This window comes from Vicugna pacos, unplaced genomic scaffold (assembly GCF_048564905.1).
Source record: "Vicugna pacos unplaced genomic scaffold, VicPac4 scaffold_19, whole genome shotgun sequence".
Lineage (NCBI taxonomy): Eukaryota > Metazoa > Chordata > Mammalia > Artiodactyla > Camelidae > Vicugna > Vicugna pacos.
In genome coordinates this window covers 33,904,591-33,929,774 of record NW_027328740.1, presented here as the reverse complement: position 1 = coordinate 33,929,774, position 25,184 = coordinate 33,904,591, and the positions used below count along the sequence as shown (strand labels likewise).

The window sequence follows — 25,184 nt, the reverse complement described above, 5'->3', positions numbered from 1 at the left end:
GGATGCATTTTGCATGTGGGATGGACAAGAACCATTGGGGCAAAAAGAACAACTTGGTAGAATAATGGCCCCCAATATGTCCACTGTCTGATACCTAGTACCTGGGAATATGTCACTGTGCATGGCAAAAGGGACTCTGCAGGTGTGACTGTCAAGGACCTTGGGATGGCAGATCACTGTGGGAAAGCAAACGTCATCACGGAGGTCCTTAGAGGAGACAGGCAGATTGGTCAGAGACAGAGATGTGAAGTGAAAGCAGAAGTCACAGTGACACAGGGCCCTGGGCCAAGGAGTGTGAGCACCTCTGCAAGCTGGGAAAGGTAGGAAGATGAATCCCTCCCAAGAGCCTCGGTGTGGAACGGAGCCTTGGCCACACGTTGGTTTTAGCCCACTGACATTGACTTCGCACTTCTGCACCCTAGAACAGTGAGAAGATGAATGTGTATTGCTTTAAACCACTGAGTCTGTGGTCCTTTGTTACAACAGCAATAGGAAAGGAACTCAGGAACCAACATGGACATGAACCACAGGCTGCCTGCTCTGCTGGCAGGAAGTTCTTTGTCTCTGATCCTGGGGGAGTGTCCTGTCCTCTGGCAGCATCCACAAACTACCTCATGCTAACTTGGCAGCTTGCAGGTGGTCAAATCTTAACCCTGCACAGTTCTTGATATTTAGTTAATAAAAAAGATGGTGTCATCATGGGTATTTTTCCATCTTTTAAATACACTTCAGTCTTCTAATTGAGAGACTGTGTAAATAGTTTTCAATCTTAATAATAAATAACTGTGGTTTTATTTTGTTACTTAAATTACGAACAATAATATTCACATTAGTAAAAGTTATTAAAATCAACATTCTTCAATGAAAATATCACGTTTCTTTTTGCATGAACATGTATTAACTACAAGAAATGTTCCATGCTTGTTCTACGATTTAGTGTTAGAGTCTTAAAGAATAATATTTTCCTCAAAAGGTATTATGACGAGGGGATTTCTTTTGGTGGAATGGTTCCTACATAAAATTTGATGAATGGCTCAGGCCACTGGGAACCTAGAGATGATAGAAATAAGGAGGCATTATAAACACAGAACAATTTTTAAAGGAATTAAAAAACTGGATGTGTGAAAACAAAGAATCAGAGAATATTCTGGTGAAATAAAAGTATTTCTCAGCATAAGCAAGACACTGGGTGAACAAATCTAAAATGAAAAAAACACCCAGAGATTAGCAGCGAGTCATGCATGCAGTGGAACTGATCAAAACCAAGTTGTTTCCAAACCAGTGTACAGGCTTGACGCCTTCATAAATCAAGTCTGTGTGGCACCAGGCCACCTCAAATACATGTTGATGAGATATTTATAAGCTCTTCAACATCCCAGCTCAAAGCCCACACAGGAGTCACACGACTATCACCTACACGTCTGCAAAACACACATCATAGTGAATAGCACTTTTCTTGCTAAGTAGTCGGTGGCAGGGCACTGTGAGCAGATAGAGATACAGGGACACAGGGACACAGAGGCATCTCCCCTCACTCAGCTGAGAACTTCCCGTGCATTCCTGGGCACAAGATTGTCATAATGTACACCATGCATTGATCTTCCTCCTAGGAAAGAAACGACAGTGTTGTCCTCAGGTTTGAGCAAGGGTGGCCGGGGGATCTCAGAAGAGCTGTTTCAGCACAACCAATAGAAATGATGGCCACCGTGACCACGAGAGACGTCCCCTGCCATCTCGGTAGGTACTTCGGTTCCTGACAAAAGCTGGGCTCAATAAAGGGTTGAGTAGAAGGCACAGACCTGAGGGATGCCCCAGCAATAGGCAGGAGGTAGGGCCTGGTTTATACTGCTCTGGGTGTATCCCAGCCTCATCCGAATATGAAATCAGAAATTTGCAAAACAGCAGAGCTGGGATGGATCACCTACTCCAGACTCCTCACCTTACAGTTAAAAGGGTGGCAGCCCTGACAGGCAAAGCAACGTGCTAAAGGCAGAGCGTGGAAGTGGCAGCACCAGATGAAACACACCGTTCCAACCCCCGTTCAAGGCCGCTAACACTGAGTATGGGGCCAAGATTTCCAACTAGGAGAATGAGAAAGTGTAAATACTTTGTTCCCCCCAAAACCCCAAATGTTTTTAAAGGCACAAAAACTCACCTTAAATAGCTCTCTTCTGAAGGGGCACTCTTCTGTCTCCATCTTTCTGTCTGTCTCCATTTCTCTCTCTCAGACACAAACACATACAATTTTGTGAATGGGGAATTCCTGCCATACAAAGACAGACTTCACATCTTCAGAAAGACACTTGACAAAGCACGTTTCTCAATTCAAGTCTTTGTGTGAGGTCTGAGAAACTGGCTTATCTTCTAGAACAATTGGTGGTTCCAAAATCAGGAGATCATCTTCCCCAAAGGAAGAGTTCTGCTCCGTGTTGATTTAGTTGGGGATGTCACATTTCATGAGCCTGTTCGGCTCCTCCTCTGGCCGCCTGCTGCATCTGATGGATTCCTGGAGCCGAAAATCACTGTCAAGGGCAAAGTTTGAGATGCCAGCTTTGGCCTTGTCCAAGTGGTCCACTTCATTGACGTAGCAGTGAAAGAGGGACCGAGATTCATCACTGCGCTGCCAGAGAATACCTTGGGCACCACTGGTCTTCCAAAGTCTGACACAAAGCTTTTCAGTCTGAATCTCTTCTCGGGAGACTCTGCATTGTTATAAAGAAAACCAAAATAAAATATCGCTCACACTCTAGCTCGGTGACCTGAAGAATCATAGTTTTTGCCATCTACTGAGTGCAAGTCCCTGCACATAGCACGCTTACAAGCACTGGAAGTGAGAGACATCATTTCTGAACACATAAATTTAAACCCAAGGCAAAGTCTCAAGTGAGGGCCCTTGGACCATCCTGAAAAGACATCGTTCCCTGAGAATCCTCAATATTGCTGTATCGCACAACACTCTTTCTCAATGCGACACTCAGAACATCTTCATCAGAATTAGTTAAAGTACTTCTTAAAATGCAGAATTCTGGGGTACACTCAGCGTCTTCAGTGGTAGGGACAGGTAGTCTGTATTTTCAGAGTCGCCAAGATAACTAAAAACGCTCAGGTTTAACATCGTCATCTACATCGGGTCACCTGAGCATCGACAATGCTGTCTCACGTGGTGAGGGGGTTGCCATGTGTGTCAGGGTGCTGTCTTACCCACGAGACTCCCGCAGGGTGCCCGACTGACAGATACAATCAGTGATAGGAGAGGGGACAAAACTCAGCTTTCTGATACCTTGTTTCACTTACTGTGGGACGAATGATCAATTCAAGGGTAATAAATCAGTGAATGAGTGAATAACATGACTCTCGTTAGTCCCACGAGTGCCTGGAAGAGCAAGCCTGGGCACACTGAGAATCATAACAGCCCATCTACTTAATTGCCATCCTTCCAAGATTTGTGTAAAGGTTACTTCCACCCAGGCAGTGACTCCTGAAGGGCAAGAATCATGTCTGAACACACTCTCAAATCCAGAACAGAACCTGACAACAATTAGGCTCTGGAGTCTGTGTTTAGCGAGTGTGGAATCTCAGTGATTCCAGCTCATACACCTTGCCTTCCCATTCCACCCCTCACGATATGGCCCTTATGACCAGTTCTCCCGGGGCTGGGGCCACGGAACCCATTTACAGGACTGGAAGAATCTGATCATATAAACCATCCCCCAGAATATCATCAAGAGTCACCTGCATTTCAGGGATCAGTAATCCCAGAAGCTTTGCAGGTCAGGCAGCTGAGGGATTTTTATATCAGCTCTGTCTTATACTGTGACTGCCTGGGTGATATCAGACAAGGAATTCTCAAAAGCCTGAGCTTTTCCTTTCAGGAATAATCTACTTAAAACTCTCATTGACCATTTAACAAATGTGATGTGAAGGTCAACGATTTACACAGGAGTATAAAATTCACTAGGTCGTGGATTTAGAATCAGAGAAAAATCATTTGAGAAAGATTGACAGAATGTAGCTTTAATGCATATTTAAGTATTCTTACCTTTCAGTAAATCATCTTCTTCCCCTACTTATCACTTCACCCAAGTTTAAAAGATGTTTCAGAACAGGGATGAGTGTGCCAGCAATCTGTGACCCATTAACCTAAAATGTCACCTAGGAAAAACAGGGGACTAACACATTTTTAAAAAGTATGGTGAGGACAGCGGGACCATCCCCCAACTCCACACTAAGAAGCTCTGGGTAATAGCTTTCCTGCCTGCCTTGGGCATCAGCTGATGTGAAAACCCACCTAGAAACCACACTGTCCAGCAGCTCTTCCGTAACACAGGCTACACTTTCCCAGGATTAAGAATTGAGTCAAGGAACTCCTTCCCTGAAGAATAAAGACAAAGGAGAACAAGAGAATTCTTCCCCTCCCCAGGGGAGAGCCCAGACCTTGGGCTGCATGCACTGCGCCCACCTCCCAGGAGAAGGATAACCTGGAGAAGGACGTCCTGCGAAACTAGGGCAGCAAAGGTAGAGATGGGAACAAATAGACCAGCTGGCCTGGGACAGCCCCCTATGTCGCTGCCTTGGATGTTGCCTCCAACCCCTCAGCACAACCTGCCCACCTCCGGTGGCTAAGCTGTCAGGAAAACTGTGCTTTGAGACCTGGGGCAACAGAGGCTGCCCCCAGGCCAAGCTGCTGGGGAGATGGGAGCTAAACTACTAGCTCCCAAGTGACAGTCTCCATAACCTCGCATTCACCCCGCTACCCCCGCAAATTAACGCACCCGCGGGACATTATGACCCTGAGAAGGGTGACCTGAGAACGAGAGGCAGCAGAGGCCGCCCCCACGTCAGGCCTCCAGAGAGATGGGAGCTTATCCTCCAGCTCGCAATAGGCTGAACCCCTCTCCTCTCCACCCCCTGATCTCACCGCGCCCACCTCCCAGGAGCAATCTGACCTGGTGTGGTGTGTCAGGCGAATCTTGGGCGGGAGAGGCCGTCCCCAGGCCAGGTCAGTCAGGGGAAAGGAGAAGAAGTGGCCCCATTAGGCGGGGCAGCAGGGCGGGGCAGCAGGCCGTGGCAGCTGCCCCTGCCCCTCGACCTCATTGCTTCCGCCTCCCAGAAGCAAGCTTACCTGGAGACGGGCATCTGGCTTCTTGGGCAGCAGAGGACGCCCCCAGGATTGTCCACGGGGAAGAGGGGAGCAAATTGACAAGCTCCGCGCTGAGGGTCCTCTACCCTCGCCGTCTCCACCCTCGCAACTTAAAGTCACCGCCCAGGGGGCCCCTCCCCAGCAGGCTGAATGGGACAGGTGTGTCTGCATATCTGGGGCAGGAGAGGCCACTCCCACACCAAGCCATCGGGGAGATGGGAGCTAATCCACCAACTCCCCAAGGCATCCCCATCCCCCGCATCAGCCACCGCTCCTGAACCCTGACCTCACTGTGGCCTCCTCTAGGGAGCAGGCTATCCTAGAGATGGACGTCCGGCGAACTTGGGGCAATAGGGATTGCCCCCAGGGCAAACCATGAGGGGAAATGGGAGCAAATGGACCGGCTTCATGGGAAAACCCGCCGCTGATGCCAACACCCCCAACGTACCACGCTCGCCTCCCAGGGTCAGGTTGACTAGGATACACGTGTTCCGTAACCCAGGGCAACAGTGACCGCCCCCAGGACAAGCCGCGGGGATGATGGGAGCAAATGGGCCCGCTTCCCCGCTGTAAGCCCCAGACCCCAGCCACTCCTGCACACTGACTACCCTGCCTCCCGCCCCCAGTTGGCTAAGTGGGACAGGGGTGTCCCGGAACTTGGGGCAGCAGAGGCCGCCTGCAGGCAACACGGTGCAGACATGGAGCTAATCCACAAGCTACTGCGGGGCAGCCTTCCTATCTCCGCAGCCACAAACTTACCAGCTCCCTGACCGCACCGCACCCATCTCCCAGGAGCAAGCTCACCTGGAATCGGACCTCAGGCAAATCTCCGGCGGCAGAGGTCGCCCACAGGCCAGGCCGCGGGGGAGAGAAGAAATGGAGCAGCTCCCTGGAACGGCCCCCATCCCCCTGGCGCCGCTGCCCCCGCCTCCCAGGACCTAGCTCACCTGGAGACCGGCGTCCCGCCTCTAGGGCAGCGGAGGCCGCTCCCAGGCTCCCCCGCGGGGGAGAGCGGAGCGAATTGACCTGCTACCCCGTGGCAGCACCCCTCCCCACGTGGGCCCCGCCCCTTAATGTCACCTTCCACTCTCCCCACTCAGCAAGCTGAGTGGGACAGGTGTGTCCGGCGACCTGGGGCAGCAGACGCCGCTCCCAGGCCCGGCAGCCAGGAAAAGGCAGCTAGCTATTCCACCAGTTCGTCAGGTGCATCCCCGCCTCGCTCCTCTGCCGCTGCCGCCGCCCCCGGACCTAACCGCCCCACCCCCCAGGCCAGGCTGCACGGAGGAGAAGAAATTGACCGGCTTCCCCGTGCAGCCTCCCACCCTCCGCCGCCGCCGCCGCCGCCGCCCCAAACCATTGCACTAGCCTCCCGGGGTCAGGCTGACTGCGAGGATGTGCACTTGCCTTCTGATCCTGGCCACGTGCCTGAGCACCTACCTGCACCCCTACACTCCCTGTACCTCTGAACCCCTGCCACTCTCTGCACATCTGCACTGCCTGCACCCCCAAAACCCCTGAACTGCCTGCACCCTCCACAGCCCCTGCACCCCTGCCACCACTTACACCTTTGCACTGCGTACACTCCTGCACCCCTGCATGTCCCACACACCACCTCTTGGACCTGTGGCAGAGTCTCTGCTGTTAGACCAATGCAAAGGGACTCACATCTTTGCCAGTATATGATGCATCAGTGGACGTCTGTGGTTGGCTGCAGGAAGGTACATGTTCCCGGTCACTAGCCTGGGCCACTAGGGTGATCTCTGTGAGGTCACCCAGGACGAGCTCAGAGATGCTGTTCTCTGGGAAGAGAGGAGTTGAAACCGGTCTTGAGGGCAGAGCTGTGCTCACCAGGCCGTCCACACTTCATGTTTTACACAGGGCTTCGGAGAAGTGAAATGGATCCGGCCAAGTAAGACCGGCCTGCTGTGCGCCCACCTCTGTCCTGGGCTCTGAGGCAGACCGACTGGTTCCCACAGTCAGGACCCAGTTTGGGCACCTGAAAGGTCCCTTAGAGGCATCCTATCACTTCTCAGGAAGAAGTCTGGCTGCTTCCACCCCATGGCCCTCCCTCCAACTCTGCTGGCCCCAGGAAGGTTCCTTATTTGGGGAAGAAGGTAGCCCACCCCCTACCCCACCCCTCACCTTTCTCTAACCCAGGCTGGTGCTCTCTCTGCCCTTCAGAGTCTGGAAAGCCATCCCTCTTCAGTTATGTCCCTTCTGAGATGGACTTGCTTCCACTCCATTCTAGGCGAGGATGCACCATGGAATGCACTGGGTAAGAGAACAAAAATAAACAGTTTCTTCTGTGAGGTTTTCTGTTTATCTACTGGGGCTTGGCTGTGTGTAGTTTGCTACAGCTATTCGTGCGAGAGGCTAAAGCCGCCTGTGTGTCCTTGTTTTCATCTCCCCGCTGTCTTTGGGTTTTCCTTAGACACTCCTGAGACATTTACTTCTTTTAATTTTATTCCTGTCATTGCACAGGGGCCCTACTGATATGGAGGTAAGGTGTTGTGGGAGTGGGACAAATTAGGGCATCTGTAGTCCTGTGATTTATTCTCATTGAGCCTGTGCCCTGAGCTGTGACCTCCACAAGTGTGTCTCTTCCCCCCCACCCCAATTTGGGTGACACAGAAGGTTTTTCCCTTCCCCTAGGTAGGTTAGGCTCTGGTAAAATAATTTCTCACTAAAAATTAAAAAAAAAAAACAAAGCAAAACACAACCCCCCACAATGGAAGAGAATGTTCTGGGTGTATTTCAATAGAGCTATTTTTTCCTTTCCTGGCAGGAAGCATGAAGAGTTTTCCTATGATCTTCACTCTGAGAACAGGGTACGGTCCTGGAGGTAAAATGTATGAAAAAGAGTAGGGGGCCCCTCTGACTGGCCCCCTGGAGTTTTCACACTCAGACTTCCCCACGCTGAGCCTCCAGCTGGCCTCAGGGACCTGTTAAATCTGCCTGACTCCTGGGTTCTTACAAAAGCGTGTCCTTCCCTGGGAGCTGTGACTCTCCAAGCCTGCCCGGCTGCCTCTCTGTGTTGGGAGCAGCTTTCCCCCTGTTTTCTTGTGGATCTAAGAAGAGCAGTTGGTTTTCAGCTCCCTCAGCTCTGGTAATGTTTTCAGTACAGAAGGAGCAACTTCTGAGCTCCTCACAAGCTGGACCAGAGGCTGGAAGCCTCCCCTCCTCTGCCTCCATGCAGAAAGTCAGTGGCTGTGTTTCTAGCCGAGTTTCTGAAGATTTGGATTTAAACACACACATCCCAGCCCCCACAGGAGCACACAGTCCCATAAATCCCTACAACTTCCACTGGTAACTACGGAACTGATGAGGACACGGGTTTCGGGGCTGCAGAGGCCTGACTGCACGACTTGCTCCGTGGACTATTTATGTGGTTGTTCTGGGCCTTGTCTGAAGTGGCTTGCTTACCGCACCTGGTACATGGGAAATATAAAATAAGTACTAGTACCTCCACTTTTTCTCCCTCTTGGGCCTTCCAACCTAAAAAGTAATAAGTGAACTCAGACGGCCTAGTCACCACAATGAAGTCTGACCAGCCTGGCTCTCCTGAGTGATGGGCACTGACTTGCATGTTAACTCGGAATAGTAGGGGACCCGCTTTCCTCTAACTGGGCACCTCCCCACACTGGGCATGCCCTCAGCTGAGACGGGGCCAACTCCCCATTGAGGTGTGTGCTGGTGGCTTCAGTGTGACCTGGCCCTGCCAGGACAAGAACCTGCAGTGAGGTAGAGGGTCAGGAGGAGGGGGGGGTCCCTGCTGGGGCAGCAGGGGGCCCGGTAGCACCCTGCCCAGCCTGGTGCCTGTGGCTCCCCAACATCTCTTACGGCCCCCGGGTCGGCTCTGGTCCAGGCCACTCCATGCACCCTCCCAGTATCTTTTCATTAAGTCCCTTTTTTGCTTTTATCAGCCAGAGGTGGCTTCTGTTGCTTGTTCAGTGAAATAGTGCATCAGGAAACCAGATTATTTCTAAGATCAGTAAAATACCAACTTCGGTCAGCTCGCTGGGCAGACCGTGCAGCACAAATTCCCGCACAGGGCTGTGCAAATGCCTTACGTGAAGGGTCCTCATCATCTGTCTTCAGAGATACAGAAGCTTGTGGTTCAGGTAAAACCTCAGGGAGGGATTGAGGAATCCAAAGCTGGTTGGTTTCAAAGACTAACCTGGTCGGACCAGACCTCTGAGCTGTAGTCAGAAGCCTGGCTCAACGTCACGTGGACTCAGAGCCCTAAGTGTACGGTGGGGCCGGTTTTGTTCCCTTTACAGGCTCTCGTTGGGGAGTCACTGTATCCCCTTACACTCAGCAGGGAATCCAGCCCTCTTAGCCCCATGGATCCCTGAGTGTTCCATGACACAAATCCCGAGAGTGTTTAATTTTCATCTTTGTTTAGGAGGATGAAGGTGGGGCAAGAGGAGACATAAATTCACACTTAGTGATACCAAGTCACAGCCAGTACCTCCTCCTCGGAGAGCTATGTGCTCCCACAGTGGTGGCTGGGGGCTGGGCAGAACCCCTCCACTGGTCACAGAGGGACTCACTCCTCTGGCTGCAACTGATTGTTTGGACAACCAATCCAGAGGGGACAGAGCATCTTTCCCGGGAATTTGGAACTGACACACAGAAATTAATTTCACTCATCTGGGGATTGGGAGGAGGGTGGGAATCAAATGAAACCAGAGCAGGAGAGAAAATTACAAGTGAATGAGAGAGAGACAGAGAGACTGAGCTTGTGAGAGCAAATAGTGGCAAGGAAGGTTAACAATCAGGGGACAGAGGAATTCCAGCTCCTGGCTTTCTAGTGTGTCCCAGCCCATCAACGAACCTTCGGGATGGTTAACATCATTCCAGTTATGCAGATTAGGAAACAGGCTGAAAGATACGGGGGTTGGCTTCGGGTGCACAGTTAATGTAAGTGACACTGGACCCCTCACTTCCCACTGCCTGAAGGCACCATGATCCTCACAGGGACCCTGCTTTGCTGACAATCCAGCACCCTGATCAAAGGGACCCTGCGGGAGTGGGAACCTCTCTGAGTGTGGAGAGTTCCCTGCACCGAGATGCCATGCATCAGCCGGCTCCCGCTCACCCCAAGTTAACGTCTCCCCAGCTGTGCAGTCTCCCGACCTGCTTCCCTCCCTGCCAGGCACCCCGTTCTTACCACCGAGTGTACTGCAGGAGTTCAGGCACAGGGATGCCCAAAGCAACACGAGCCCAACGGCTGTACAAACAGCAGACTCCCATCCCCACCTGGGCTTCATGGGGATAATATGTGTCCTCACCTTTCATGTATCTAAGGTAATCTGTTTCTTCAGCTGGAGGCTATAGAGAAAAATAAAAGGTCCAAAACATCGTTCAGTGAGGAATTCCTCCAAGGACCTGACTCCAGAGTCTACAACCAGTTGTGCTGGCCGCTCATACCCCCGTACTTTGGGTGAGGTGGATTATTGATCAACACAATCGTTGGTGGCCCAGCTCCTGGTCTTGGCTGCCCAGAGGGGGCTGGGGGAATGGGTAAGTCCAGGGCACTCAGGAAGAGCACAGAGGACCTGGCCTCTCCCCTTCGCACTTTTAAACCCCCAAATCTCAAGGCATCGAACAGAGTGCAGCCACAACAATAATGAGATGCTCCCATCTCTTCACTCACTCCTGTCGGTTCACTTACGTGCTGAGCATCCACTGGGTCACAGGACATGACACACAGGATGACCGATGGGACAGGCTTGGTACTTCCCCCTGGATCCTGTTCAATCTGATGGAAGAATGATCACTCATAAATGGTTTCTCAAAAGGGTATATAGACAGAAGACAATCTGCAGAGTGAATCAAATTTTAAAATATAAATGACGATCCCCCAGTCTCCCCGCCTAATGTTAGCAGCATAAAGATAATAGATATTGCCTTTGATCACCAAGGAAGTGGTCACCCCCCTCAGGAGGAAAGGAGAGTTATTCTTTCAGCAGGACACACAAGTGCTCCATCAGATTGGACCAGGACCTCTACATTCATTCAGCAAATCTGTATAAGCTCCTACGACATATGGGAATCTAGTAACTAGACCCGATCCCAAGGCTCTTGGGCTTTATTAGTCAAGAAAATAGACACGACTCCCCATCACTGGGGGCTCAGAGTTTTAGCAGAGGAAACAGGCAGCATGTTGGGGGTAGCAAGAGCTCGGGGAAAAATAAGAGTGGTATGAGCAAACTCAGGTGATGGTGGTGGGGTGCGAGGCAGGCAGGAGGGAATAAGGCATTCCTGGCAGATCTCACAGAGTAATGAACTTGAAGCAGCATAGATCCGGAGGAATAAGGAAGAGCTGGAGCCAGAGGCCCCCAGAATGACGGGAAGAGTGTGCACGGAGAGGCAGAACACGCCGGGTCCTCGAAGACTTTGGGACGACTTTGGCTCCTAATGAAATGGTGACCCTTTTGGCGAGTTTTGATGGGATGAGTGATGTCCAATTTATGCTTTTGTTTTGGTTTTTTGTGGGTGGAGGGTAATTTATTTATTTTAGTGAAGGTGCTGTGGTTTGAACCCAGGATCTCATGCATGCTAAGCATGTGCTCTATCACTGAGCTACACCCACCCCCTCAATGTATGCTTTTATAGGCTCCCTCTGACTCTGTGTGGATGAGATTGTAGAAAAGCAAAGATGGAAGAAGAAGGCTATTTGGTGTCCAGGAAGAGGCTGAAGGTGGCTCCTAGGAGGGTGGGGAACAGGGAGTAGGTGGTTAATGAAGACAGAGTAGCCAGAATTTTCTAACAAGCTGGATTTGCTGTGTGTGTGTGTATGGGTGTGTGTGTGTGTAAGAGAAAGAGAGAGAAAGAACATGGTTCCAACATCTGGACCTGGAAAATGGGATGGATGTCCTCTCCATCCACAGGGGATGGGACAAGATGGGGCTGAGCAGGTGGAAAGGGGCTGGAATCAGCTCAGTTCTTCAATGTCATGGTTAAGAAGTCTATTAGATATTGCCACAGAAATGCCTAATAGGTAGAGGAGTCTGGGGTTTTTTTTTCTTTCTTTTTAACATTAAAATATATAATTTGAATGTATTAATTTTATTATGTGAATGAAATTGTAATTTTATTTCATTCCAAGTTATAAGTTATAATATCCAAATGGAAAATATATCAGAAAAGGGGAGAAATGAGGGCTTTCACAGAAACTGACTGTCCATAACGTAGGTAAAATTTCAATAATACCAGTCTTCAGTGCAAAAACCTCATCTTGGTGTTACATAAAATTAAATGAAAAAGGACTATGTTGATGTATCATTATTTCATGTTACATAATAGCCCCAAACAAACACACTGTTTAACTGTGAGGCTTGTAGAAATACTATTCACTTTATTGTCATAAATACAGAAATGCAAAAATTTTCTATGGTCGAATTAGCATCTTAGTGGAAATAATAGAGATCTGAGCATTTTACATGATATTTATGGACTGATTTAAAATTTGGAAAAGTAATTTACACAGTAGAACATACGTATGAATGTGAAAGCAAGATGAATGAAAGAAAAATAATATGAGTATCAGGGAGAGAGTTCCAAATGGAAAGGGCCAATCAGGGAGTTTTGAACAAATCGAGAAATTGATGGCATGTCAATTTCCAAATCTAGTTGCTTCCACCAAAAGTATAGCAGAGAGATAGTGGAGAGACCCAGGACCCAACTCCTGGGCACATTCGTAATAAATGTTTGGAAAAAAGTGGAGACGTTGGCAAAAGACCAGCCAGTGGATTGAAAGCAGAGTGATGGGCTGGAGGCTAAGTAAAGCAGGAACACGGGGAAGGAAGGATGGAAGAGCTGGGTCAAATGCTGCCAAAGGGCCACGCATGATGAAGACTAAAAACTGACCACTATATTTAGCAACGTGCGGTCACTGATGGCCTTGACAGAACAGTTTCCATACAGCAAGGGATCAGGGGAAAAGCCAGAGTGGGTGCAAAAGGGGATGGCTCAACTGAATATGCAGACAGTGAGTTTAAACTACTCATAAAAGATTTGCTGCAAAGACATAGGCTTGCAATTGGTGGGGCGAATTAGAGTCAAGGAGTGATGTTTGTTCCTTTTAAGAGGATGGACTTTTATATACTGATAGGAGACAACTAGCAGGAGAAAAAAATAGATCAGGTAGTGACAGAGAGGATGGATGTGGGAGTGACAGCCCAGAGAAGATTGGATGGATGGCCCCCCTGGCGACTTTTGAATGCTCTGGCTTTCGATGTCACCTGTAATAAGAGGTGGGGCAGCGAGAGTGAGGTTACAGACATCAGAAGGCGAGCGGATGTGCTGGGAGTTGCTGGTGAAATTTCTCTTCTGTTGGCTTCAGTTTGCTTGGTCAAAGAAGAAAAGTAAACTTACCAGCTGAGGAAAGAGGAGGAAGTTACTGGAGTCATGAGCAGAAGATACGAAAGAGCCTTCAGGGACAATGGGACAGTGAAAAGAGCAAGGGGAGACGAGGGGAGTGTGCTCTCAGAAAGTTACATTTTATCTTTGAGGTCCCCAAGTGTTGGAGGTGCGATTGCCCTTCCTGCTGTTTATGAAATAAAAATTGAGTATGGTTCAGGGAAAATACAATATCATTCTAAGTGGCTGCCTGTTTCTCAGGAATGGTCATCTTAAACTGCAAACATTACCAAAATGTTGAAAAGAAGAACTTGTGTACCCAATGACCCACTATTTTCTATAAATTTGGCTGCTATTTAGTTCCCCTATCAATCCTACAGAACCGATACTGCCTAGGATGGAGATACATCGATGCTTATATGGAAATGAAATCTGTATCTTTTTCCTAAACTCCATGGCTTCCTTAACATCCCATTCCCCTTGGAATTTAGGGGTGTCCGGTATAAGAAATGAGAAACAGTTTGAGAAAATCCCGGCTCAGAATTACACAGCACAACCTCAGCTCAGAAGTGTACAGCCATCAAAATGTTTAGAAACAAAACTCCGCAACTACTCTTAAAGGATTTTGCAAACCTGGGCCTGCCTAGATGTTTCCAAACTAGAAAGATACTCCAATCACTTGACCGGTACGGGAACCAGAGGCTGGTCAGCCTTTTCTGTAAAAGTCAGAGAGTAAATATTTTCAGTTTTGCAGATTATTTTGTTGTAACCATGCAGGTCTGCAATAAGAAAGCAAAGAGCACTGGGAGACAGGAAACAAATGGGCATGCCCACACCCTCCCTTCCACTCAGGGCAGCTTCTCTGTGGTGGGGAGCTTTGCCACAATCACTTGTTTCTTTGTTTCCATTGGTTTCTTTGTTTCCACCTTACTGCTCAAGCTCAGAAATTCAAGTGAGCCTGGTCCTTCAGCATCCATGCAGAGAGAAGACTGAGCAGGGATGGGGACCCCATCTGACAGAGAAGAGAGAAGGCTTGTCACCATGACATGAGACAATCGCACCTTCCGGGGTGATAGGGAACAAAGATAAGGGAGGGGCACAGCAGTGGGACCCCTGGGTCACCTGCCAGGCTTGCTCTCCCTCCACGGCCACCCTGGGGGCCTGGGTGGTGTTGGAACTCAGCTACAGTGATTAGGCTGAGGAGACTCAGGGTAAAGGACCCTCCGTCTCCACACCGAGTTCCAAGCGCAGCCCCTCTAAATTTACCCTCTGAGTTTCTGGAACTCAGCTGGAAGAATACATGATCGGGCCAGACCCAGAGCCCAAGCCACACACGACAGGGGTCACGTGAGTTTGTAACCCCGTGCTCAGTGGTCGGGGTCTCCTTGCATATCTGCAGAAATCCCTGTTCTGCCTCATTCCTGGGAGAAACCCCACATCTCCTCCTACTCTGTCTGTTCTTCTCTTGAGGGTATTGTCCTGGAGGGGTGCAGAGTCCTTGAACCTGGCCCTCCAAACGTACATAAGCAGCCTGTTCAATAAAACAAATTATACACTTTTTCACCTTGGCCAGCTTTTTGATTCCAGAAAGGCTGTGGGAATTTTTCTCACTGTCTCCTGTGCCCCCACCACTTGGTGGTCCTCTACTCATGGAAACACGATTTCTCACAACTGCACCCTGCCTCCCAGCTTGTCAGAGGGGAGTGACCCACAAAGACACAGGTGTTTGTGAGGATCTTGTCCCCAAGCAGAAAACCTACTCCTGGAGCCACGGACAGGGATCTGGCCTCCTGAGCTGCTCAGCTCTAATTGAAAGCCTAAACTGGGGACCCCGAACATTGCTGAATGACTTTCTGAGTCACCTTGGCTGGAGAGGCCTGATTTTTCGTTCTAGGAATGGATGTAGCGCAACCTCCATTTTCAGGGCTGACATTCATGATGGATCTAGTTCCCCCAACGGCACCCCAGGAAGGAGAGGCCCTTCCATCCCACTAGTTAGAAACCCATCCCAGGGGAGTTCTGAAGCACCTCATCGCAGTCAGTTCCAGCATCCCTGCTGAGTGGCCCCTGCCCCTGCCCCTGAATGAGCCCCTTCCCTGGGCAATCCCTTCCCCGACATGACCACACCCCAGGTGGTGCTGGGGAAGGCAGGGAGTGCAGTGAGGGGCGGGGGGAGAAGAGCACTTTGCTCTGGAATGAGGGTTCTTGGGGGACCATAGAGCAAGGCACACACCACCCCCAACCTATACCCCAAACAGCCCCGCCAACACAGGGGCTGCTCTGCTCCCTCTCACCATGGCTCTCCTTTGAGACTGCACACAACCCGGCATCTGGCACCCCAGCCCTACCTCCCATCTTATGACAGATCCCTTCTTCTTGGAAACTGCCTAGCAGCGCGTATTCAAGGCCGGCAGCGGGCCTGGCGGATCTGCATTTCAGGTGCCCTACCTGGCCAGCCGTGCGTGCCTGGGCTCAGCCCTCTCTCTCGCCCACCGGTAGCCTGGGTCCACGTCCAGTGCAATCGGAGGCCGCGGAGCCCCGGCTGATCTCCACACAGGGACATGTGAGGGTGCCCCCGCCCCGCTGCCTCGCTGCCCCGCTGCCTAGCTGCCCCTCTGCCCCGCCCACTGGTGGTAGCACCGCCCCAGCCTCCGGGCAGCGACACCTGCAGGTCACGACTTCCGCGCAGCCACGCCCTCCACGGCCCCGCCCAGCTATCCCAAAAGCCTCCCCCCACCCCCGTCCTGGCCGCGCCCTGGCTCCCATTGGCTCCGCAAGTTCTGCCCTCACACATCTAGACTCGGGAGGATGCACGACGCAAGCGCTAGGGGAGGGCCCCGCGGCGTTACCATGGTTACAGGCACCGCGCGCCGCGCGGGCCAGCGTGCGCTTCTGGGGCGGGGAGCGGGCTCCGGAAGTGTGTAACTGCCTGGGACCCATGGCGGCATTTGCTGCTGGGGATGGCGGCTTGCTTGGCCTGACGACTAGTTCTGGCCTGGTCAGTCGGCGGCCGACATCCTGTCTGGGGCGGCGTCCCACAGACGGTAAACGTACTTCCGCGCCGTCAGCGGGGCAGGTGGACATGAACCGGGATGGGATCGGGGTAGGGGTGTTGGCCGGGGAGGGCTGTGGTGCCTGGGAGTGTGTTGGGGCGGGGCGGGGCAGGGCTTGGGCACAGCCTCAAGCTTTCCTCCCCATCAGGCCCTGGGGCTAGGGCCGCGAGTCTGGGTCGCCCTTGGTGGCCGTGGCCTCCCAGAACCCCCCGGGAAGGGCAGGCGGAGGACCCATCTTAGATGAAGCGGGGCCTTACCAGGGTTTTGAAGAGCCCCAGAATCAGATGTTGGAATGGGGTTGTTTATCAGCCTTGTTTATCTGCAGGGAAATTTCAGTCCCATCCAGATCTTGATTCCTTCTGTCAACCTCAGGAGTAAGACAAGGGTCAGTGCCGGTAAGCAGTTATCTAGGGCTTGACTCAAACTGTGCGGGATGTAGGGATGGCAGATTGGACGCTCTCTCTTGAATTTAGCAGTCTTCTGGGATTAGAGGCCCCGGCTGAGGATTACATCCTCATCTGCAGTAATGGAGGTTGTGAGAAACACACAGAGAAGGGAGGGTTGTGGTGGCCGTAACTAATTACAGAATCCAGGACCCTTGCCTGGCTCTAGTGTAGAAGAGTCTCGCCTAGGATAGGGCAGCAGTTATCAAAGTGTATCCAAGGCCACTGAGGTGCAAGACCATTTTCAAAGAAACGCCGGGATGTCACCTGCCTTTTGCATACTCTTGCTCTCCCGAGTTCCTGTGGGGTTTTGCAGGGAAACCCTGGCCTGTGATATCACAAAACAGGGAATGCAGTGGCAGATAGGAGAATTCAGCTCTCACCAGTCCATAAGAGATTTGCAGAAATTAAAATCACTGCTATTCTTCTCACTAATGATTTTTGTTTTGAAAAATAGAATTAAATTTAGTTTAAGAGTATTAATGGTAACATACAGTAGATTGTTAATATTTTTAAGTGAATTCATACACTTTTTCTAACTTCTTATTCAACTTATAACACAGGAAATATTGATAGATTTAACTCACATAAATGACAGCCTTTTGGAGTTCTCAGTAATTGTTAAGATTGTATACGGTTCTGTAGAACAAGAAGTTTGAGAGCCCCTGGGGAACGGGTGCTCAGGTGCTAGTTAGGTGCTTAGTGGGGTTAGACAGACACCAAGATTTCTTCCGCAACTGTTCCCGGACTTGAAGTAATTGACCACATGGAGATGGGTGGGCAGTGCCTCCACTTTATAAACCAGAAGCTGCTGAATGTTTCTGGAGTCTAGGCCATGGGCTATGCAGGGATTCCCGTTGTATCTGTTCTATCTAAGCCAGGATTCCTGTGCAGAGGCCTGGCCCTGAAGACCCGCTCTCCTTTGCTCCCTGCCAGGTACCTTCTGTGTGACTTGAACCCTCCAGAGGGCATCAGCCTCCATAGGAACGTCTGCATCCACATTGCCTTCCTCCTGAAGACCCTGCTGAAGATGGAGGAGCCGGTACTGGTGCTATCCCCTTGGGGCCACCTCTACCACTGGCAGAGCCCCGACATCAACGAGGTCTGGATTCCCTGGTCCGACTCCTTTGACCTCCCAAGTCTCAATAGAAACATCCCTGACATTGAATACGAGCAGTTCATTGCAGGTGAGGTGGTGGTCATTTAACTGGGGCCAGGTTGTCGTTGTCCTGGTTCTGATCTGAACATCGGGCCATCTTACTTTGGGCTTGTCTGTCTGCTTAGGGGCCCTGCTCATGTTTCCCACACTGCAGGTGAATTTGGTTTTTCCATAGTATTTTCGGGAAATCAATTTGAAATGTATGAGCTCTATGTCCCCTCACCTGTCAAAACCCTGGCCTCCTGGTGAGATGGAGCAGTGACAAGGAGGCCACTACCACTGAGGCCTTGTCCCAGAAGGACTCACTCCCTGTGCACTCAGGGCTGTTCTTACCTGTAGGCAAACACAATGTGTGTGTGTAGCAACGGACCCGTGCTAGAGAAGATATGTAACTGCCCATCCAGTATAATTTGGTCCTGCTCAAGTTACCCATTTTAAGTTTTTTAAGAAGGAAGAGTTCAAGATTTTCTCTGAATAAAGTTATTTAGAGCTTATCAATTTTTTTTAAGTTGAAATGTGTTTGATTTACAATGTTTTGTTAGTTTCAGATATACAGCTGTTTTGTTAGTTTCAGGTATACAGCATAGTGATTCAGTTGTACATATACATAGCCTATTCTTTTTCAGGTTCTTTTCCATTATAGGTTGCAAGATACTGAATACTGTTCCCTGTGTTCTACAGTGAATCCTTGTCGTTTGTCTGTTTTTCATATAGTAATTTTTATCTGTTGATCCCAAACTCCTAAGTTTTGTTTATAAGTCTGTGAGTCTGTTTTTGTTTTATAAATAAGTTCATTTGCAACATTTTTTAAAAATTCCACATATAAATGATATCATATGATACTTGTCTTTGTATGACTTATTTCACTTATTGAGATCATCTCCAGTTCCATTCAAGATGCTGTAAATGGCCTTATTTCCTTCTTTGTTATGACTGAGTAATATTCTGTTATATCTAAATACCACATCTTTATCCAGTCATCTGTCAGTGGACGTTTAGATTGCTTCTATGTCTTGGCCATTGTAAACAGTGCTCCTGTGGACATTGCGGTGCAGGTATCTTTTGGAATTAAGGTTCCCTCTGGATATATGCCCAGGAGTGGGATTGCTGGATTAGGTGATAAGGTTTTTTTTTTTTGTTTTGTTTTGTTTGTCTTTTGAGGAATCTCCATACTGTTCTTCACAGTGGCTGCACCAAACTACATTCCCACCAACAATGTAGGAGAGTTTCCTTTTCTTCACAGCCTCTCCGGCATTAATGGTTTGTGGACTTTTCAATGATGGCCATTCAGACTGTTGTGAGATGATAACATTGTAGTTTTGAGCTGCATTTCTCTGATAATTGAGCGATATTGAGCATTTATTTATATGCCTATTGGCCATTTGTGTGTCTTCATTGGAGAATTGCTTGTTTAGTTTTTCTGCCCATTTTTGGATTTGGTTGTTTATTTTTTTCTCATTAAGTTGTATGAACTATTTATATAGTCTAGAAATTAAGCCATGGTCAGTCTCATGTTTTGCAAATATTTTCTCCCACTCCATAGGTTGTCTTTTTGTTTTACTTATGGTTTCTATTGCTGTGCAAAAGTTTATAAGTTTAATTATGTCTCATTTATTTATTTTGGCTTTTATTTCTGTTGCTTGGGTTGCTTAGTTTGCCCTAGGGAAACATTCCTGAGATGTATGTCAAATAGTGTTTTGCCTATGTTTTCTTGTTAGAAGTTTATAGTGTCTTGTCTAATATTTAAGTCTTTAAGCCATTTTGAGTGTTTCTTTTTGGTTTTTTTGTGACTCTATTGTATGCTTTTGAATTGTGGTTACCTTATTCTTCAAATATATCAATCCATTACTATATCTATTTCCTTTAGACTAATAATCACGTAGGCTCCAACACATCCTAAGAATAACGAAGAAAAAAAAAAGAAAAAAATTTATATTTTCTTGCTCCCCTCTCCGATTCCCACATTTTTTTATTTTGATGTCCTTTTTCATTTTTACATCTTTAAGTTTATTCTCTTGTAAATCGTTACTGCATTTCCAATTATGGTTTTCCTGTTTCTATAGCGTCCTGCTTCCTTTCTGGTTAGAATAGAACCTTTAATGTCTCTGTTAGGTTCAATATTGATGAGTTATCTCACCTCCCACCCCCAAGCCTCTGAATACTCAGTCCTGGAAAGCTAAACCATTCTAGCCTTCATCGGTACTGGGAAAGCAATCTTCAAAGTGGGAAAAAACATTCAAAAATAATATTCTGTGAGTTGCTTTCTACCCTTGCCCGGAGATGAGGAACATCTGAAGGTGGAGGAAAAAAGTTGGAGGTGGGGAACACAAAGTCTTTTCTCCTTTTGCTTCTGAAGAAATGATTGCTTTTGTAATTAGTGATGATGCCCTTTAAATTGGTGAGATCGAGATTCCACAGCTTCAGTGCCTGTGAATAACCAGCTGGGAGAAAGCTCTCTAGGGCCCTTGCAGTGGGAAAGGCAGCCCCTCTGAGCACTTGTTGTTCTGTGTTCTTCCTGCCTCCACACGGGTTCGCTAGGCACCATGCAGGAAAATGCAGTTACCCAAGGTGGAGGACGGGGAGACCCCTGCTGTGTGGCAAGCCACAGGAGCCCACACATGAAGGACAAAATGTAGAATAGTGGGACTGTCATAGGAACAGAGGATGGTTGAGACCCAAGATAGTGTCCTGGAGTCCAGCAGCCAAGGTTGGTGGGGCAGATGGGGCCCTGGGTCATGGGCAGTCCTTGAGGGATCTGAAGCAAAGATAGGAACCAAGAGACTGGATTCGTGTGGGGATATAGTGCCCCTTGGAGGCTGCGGGGCAGCTCAGCGAACCCAGGGGGAGCGGGCACTTCCCCAAAGCTGGGTTGGCAGGTCAGAACCAACTCACTGGGGACCGAGAGACACTGAGTCATTTTTAGCCTTTTGTCCCTCTTCCTGGAAAAGAAACTGCTGCCTGTTAAATAGCCTGTGTCGTTAGTGAGAATTAAAGACATGAAGCAAGATTGCGTCAAAAGTCATCCATTGTGTAGTCCTTAATAAGGGTCAAATGCAAACTTGAATAGATGAAATGAAACATTCATCAGAGGATTTTAAAATCCTTTAAAATAAAAATTCTTGCTGCCTTTGTTCTTCATTTCAGGGTTCACTTGGTGACAATAATAGTAAACAAAGCAACAGCAAACCCTTAGAGAACTCTGTCCTGTTGTTGCAGGAACGCTCTTTTCACGACAATTCAATGAGTTGGCACCAGTATGAATTCCACTTTAAAGGTAAGGACATTCATTAATCACACTGCTAATAAATGGCAGAGATGGGACTTGAACTCAAGCTGTCTGGCCCCAGAGCCCCCTCTCAGCCCCTTCACTGCAGCTCATCACTTGGCATGCCCAACACAGCCAGCATTTAAGAGCAGTGTGACCTTGGCCAAGGCTACTTCACCGCTTTGTCTCTGATTCCTCATCTGTAGAATGGGGGTGTGGGCAGTGAACTCTGTGAGCTCAGTGGTCACTTCCTCCTACTCTGCTATTCTACTGCTTTGAGTTAGTTTGGTAAGTATCTGAGCCCCTACATGGCCCACACCTGGCCTGGCGCTTTGCTAGGCCCTAGGTTACGGAGAAAAGTAAGATCAGCCTGCTTCTCCGAGGAGCCTGTGTCCCTCCATGGGAAGCAGCTGCGAGGCCCAGGCTCCCTCACTGGTGGTCGGGGGCTGGGCAGGAAAGTCTGATAAGAGAAGATGGAGGCAGAGCCCCTCTGGGAATAGTGGTGGCCACACAGCTCTCAGGAGCGAGAGCCTCTGTCCAGGCTGCTGAGAGGGGGGTCCTCATGAGGTCAGTAGTCCCCCCAAACTAAGCCCTCAGGACAAAGATCCAGCCACCCCTGCAGTGTCACCATAGAGCCTGTCCATCCTCATCACGGTGCCTCTGTGCTCCTTTGTCCTGGGGCCTCTCTTCCCCCTACACCCAGAAGCCTTTTCTCCCTCTCTTCTCTGAGTTTCCCCTCACTTCCCCTGTGGCCCCTGCTTCCTGGGCCACCATCTCTGGAGTTGACGCTTTGCCCCCTCACACCCCCCTGTTTGATCAGGTGCCTGGATTGACCTCCTTGTGCTCACTTTCCACCTTCAGATCACTGCTCCTCCTCTCTTGGGAGCACCTAGAAAACCCAAATCCTTTCCTAGCAGTGCCTGCCACCCTGGCCTCCCTGCTCATCTGCCTCAGTCAGGAGCACCTGGACCACCAACTCTGTATTGCCTCACCTCCTACCAGCAAGACTTCAAAGTTGATTCTCCCTCCACCACCCAGTATGGTCATTTTAGGGTCTTCCTCTCCGTCAGCCTGAGCCAGCCACCCCCCATTCACCCTACCCCCGGGCTCATACCCGGGCGTGTCTCCATACCAGTTCCAGCCTCTCTCCTTTAAGTGCCCACCTCTAGCCATCCGGCTGCTTCTCCACCAGCCCCCCTGGCCCTCCTTCACCCTCACTGGGGCATCAAGCACTGACTCCTCTACTTTCCTGCCTGTCCACATTGCTCTTACTTCCACTTCCTCAACTTCCATCTCTGCATCCACAGTCAGCACTCTATGACAAACAAAACCCCCTTGACCCTTGATCTTTCCAGTTCCTCACCAGGACGACTTCTATCTCGGTTCACCCAGCTCTATTTGTTCTGAGCCTGCAGGCAGCAGGCTCTCCCAGCACAGATTTCTAAGACGACAAATCAATGCCCACCATGTTGCCACTGCCTTGTAATCCTCCAGGATTTCTCTAGTGAGCACATTTCCCCACTTATCACTCAGTGGTGTCAACATTCTCTGCTCTCTGCACACCTCTAAACTTCCCTCTGTCTCTTCCCTGACTCCCAGCAGATGGCCTTGCCTCCTGCTTCAGAGAGAATGACATGTTACTGGAAAGGAACTCGCTCACCTGCAGCAAATCTGCTCACTTTACCTTTTATCCGTCTCTCTCCCACCTGGACTCTAGCTGTAGTTGTTCTTAATTTAGTGAGTTTAGTTGACATATATTTACAAAGTTAAAAGCATAGCACACTATAGGCTACCTTCTAGGGCTTACTTTTTCAATTTAACATAGAGTGTATGATTCATCCATTTAGTTGCACGTACCTGCAGTTCATTTGTTTTAACCGATCTTAAATATTGTGTGTGTGAATATAACATAAGAGAAGGGTAAGCCAGGATTCAGGATGCTGGTTACTTCCTCTGAGAAGAGGCCAAGAGCAGGATAGGGAAAGAGGACACAGTATGTCACTGTCAATATTCCTGTTATGATGCTGGGTAATATGTTCATAACTGTGTCTTATAATATTAATTTTAATACGTAAATATCTCTGACAGACAACTAAGATGAGAATGTGTCATGAACCAAGATATACAATGGGTAAAATTACATCATTATTGTTATGTAATCTTGTTATATTATATATTAATCATAATCTTACATTATTTATTATGGGTTATATATTATATAGATGCATGAATTATATATTATGTATAAAAACACCTATATATGTATTATATACAATCTGATAAATAAACAGAACATAATATGCTAGTATATCTTCTATTATGTGTTATTTAATAAATAATAACATACTATATCCTGTTATACGACATGGCACATTATCTTTAATAAAATAAGAAATCTGTCAATTATATTGGTAATTAGTAAAATTTAAAAAAATAGCCTGCAACTTTTAACGCCGACACCGCTCCAGCTGTCACTGTCTTTTCTCTTCCCTTTTATGGTCGAGGTCCTCACAGTGCTATCAGTTCCCCCTTTCATCTCCTTATCCTGAACCTTCCTCCTCCACCCTTCCCATGCTGCCTTCTGCCCCGGGGTCCCTCTAGTCACCAGCGGCCTCTGGGGCACTGATTTGCGGGCAAGGTCTCATGCCCCAGCTCACCTGCCTGTCTGCCGCCTCTGCCACCGCTGGTGGGGCGGGGTAGGGGCAGAGTGCACCTTTTGTCCTGGAAGAGAACACAGCACAGACTCAGTGACCAGCAGCAGGTGTGGCCGGGACCTGCAGGCCTGGGGGGAGAGCCAGACTGTCTGCATCCAGACCGGGGGCACTTGAAGTGTGAAGAAACCCAGTCCTCACTGCACCTGAAGTGAGAAAAACACCTTCAGGTGAGTTAAAGTGCTTATGACCTAGGTCTGTTGGCTGGAAAGGACAAACTGGCCCCTAAGGGGAGGGTAGTTGATATTCCAGGCCCCACGAAAGCCCTAAGGGCTGGCGGAGAACCAGGCTGGACATTCCACTGGACCCAGTGCCGCCTCAGTGGTGGGGCCTTCGGGAACAAGCAGAAAGCCCTCGGTCTCTGGGGGGAACGCGGCAGTGAGGGAGCATCCCTGCAGCGAGTAAAGTGAAGTCAGGGCCTGTGGGATCCGTTTTCATGGCCACATCGAACCTCAGCAGAAGCCACAGCAGGAGTGGATTACTGTCTCTCCAGCTGTCATCCTCGTGTCTGAATGCCAGGCTTCAGACCCGATCCCCTGGGGCGCTAGGACAGTTATAGACAGAGGCGGCTCAGGGAGGCCTCAAGAGGGCGGTACTGGCCTTCCTGCCGACACGATTACACGAAGATCAAACAATCCATCGATGGGAAGAAAATAAGAACCATGGTCACATCTGGACCCCAAGCTTAGACGTGGTGTAATGGGTGACATTTACTGACAATCCAGCGAGGTTCTGGCCAGAGTTAGAGACCAGGGCAGCAAGCTGGGAGTGACACTGAGGAGTATCATTGTGCAGAGGCTGGACTGGGTGTCTGCAGGCTCCTCCCAGGAGAAGCCTCAGTGTTTGGGAGGTGGCTAACATGCCTCCTTCGTGTCAAAAGCAAGTGATGCCACCTGCGGAAAATCATCTGTAATCCTGAGATGGGTCAGCCCTGGGTGATGTGATAAAGGCTCCTACAATAAGGGGGGGCCAGATGAACAATGAACCAACCAACAGGCTGAGGAGATTCCCACCTGTGTTTATCGTGCTTTCATAGCCAAAAATGA

The 25,184-nt window shown here is 49.3% G+C and overlaps 2 protein-coding genes and 1 long non-coding RNA gene across 14 annotated transcripts in view; 1 reads left to right on the top strand and 2 right to left on the bottom strand.

Moving 5' to 3' along the window:
- The window catches only part of LOC140692920 (trafficking protein particle complex subunit 9-like), a 99,750-nt gene extending 97,329 nt beyond the window's left edge, over positions 1 to 2,421 (bottom strand). For 2 of the 3 annotated variants that reach the window (XR_012068533.1, XR_012068534.1), the window contains exon 1: positions 2,156 to 2,421. The gene's annotated coding sequence lies outside the window, so the exon portion shown is untranslated. Of the gene's footprint in view, positions 1 to 1,332; positions 1,607 to 2,155 lie in introns of those variants that run through there. The other variant, XR_012068539.1, reaches the window with a different exon arrangement.
- A 96-nt stretch (positions 2,422 to 2,517) lies between these two features.
- LOC140692928 (uncharacterized) lies at positions 2,518 to 16,163 on the bottom strand. Its single transcript, XR_012068562.1, has 8 exons — positions 15,956 to 16,163; positions 10,818 to 10,904; positions 10,435 to 10,474; positions 7,283 to 7,411; positions 6,806 to 6,939; positions 4,289 to 4,372; positions 4,040 to 4,152; positions 2,518 to 2,702 (listed from the first exon to the last, which is right to left on the bottom strand). It is a non-coding gene; the product is annotated as an uncharacterized lncRNA (long non-coding RNA).
- Positions 16,164 to 16,348: 185 nt separating this feature from the next.
- Positions 16,349 to 23,304, top strand: LOC140692924 (GDP-fucose protein O-fucosyltransferase 2-like). Of its 10 annotated transcripts, none has more exons than XR_012068554.1 (4): positions 16,357 to 16,551; positions 17,940 to 18,190; positions 21,307 to 21,436; positions 22,289 to 22,556. XR_012068554.1 is itself a non-coding variant. In XM_072957137.1 (4 exons), the coding sequence occupies exons 1-3, from the start codon at positions 16,600 to 16,602 to the stop codon at positions 21,420 to 21,422; spliced, it is 306 nt and encodes a 101-aa protein (XP_072813238.1). In that variant the 5' UTR covers positions 16,482 to 16,599; the 3' UTR covers positions 21,423 to 21,436; positions 23,030 to 23,304. The 10 variants fall into 10 exon arrangements, 4 of the variants coding, with proteins under 4 accessions (XP_072813238.1, XP_072813239.1, XP_072813241.1 ...); XR_012068552.1 differs by lacking the exon at positions 22,289 to 22,556 and adding an exon at positions 23,030 to 23,304 and having other exon boundaries at positions 16,482 to 16,610; XR_012068551.1 differs by lacking the exon at positions 22,289 to 22,556 and adding an exon at positions 23,027 to 23,286 and having other exon boundaries at positions 16,482 to 16,610.
- Positions 23,305 to 25,184: the final 1,880 nt, after the last annotated feature.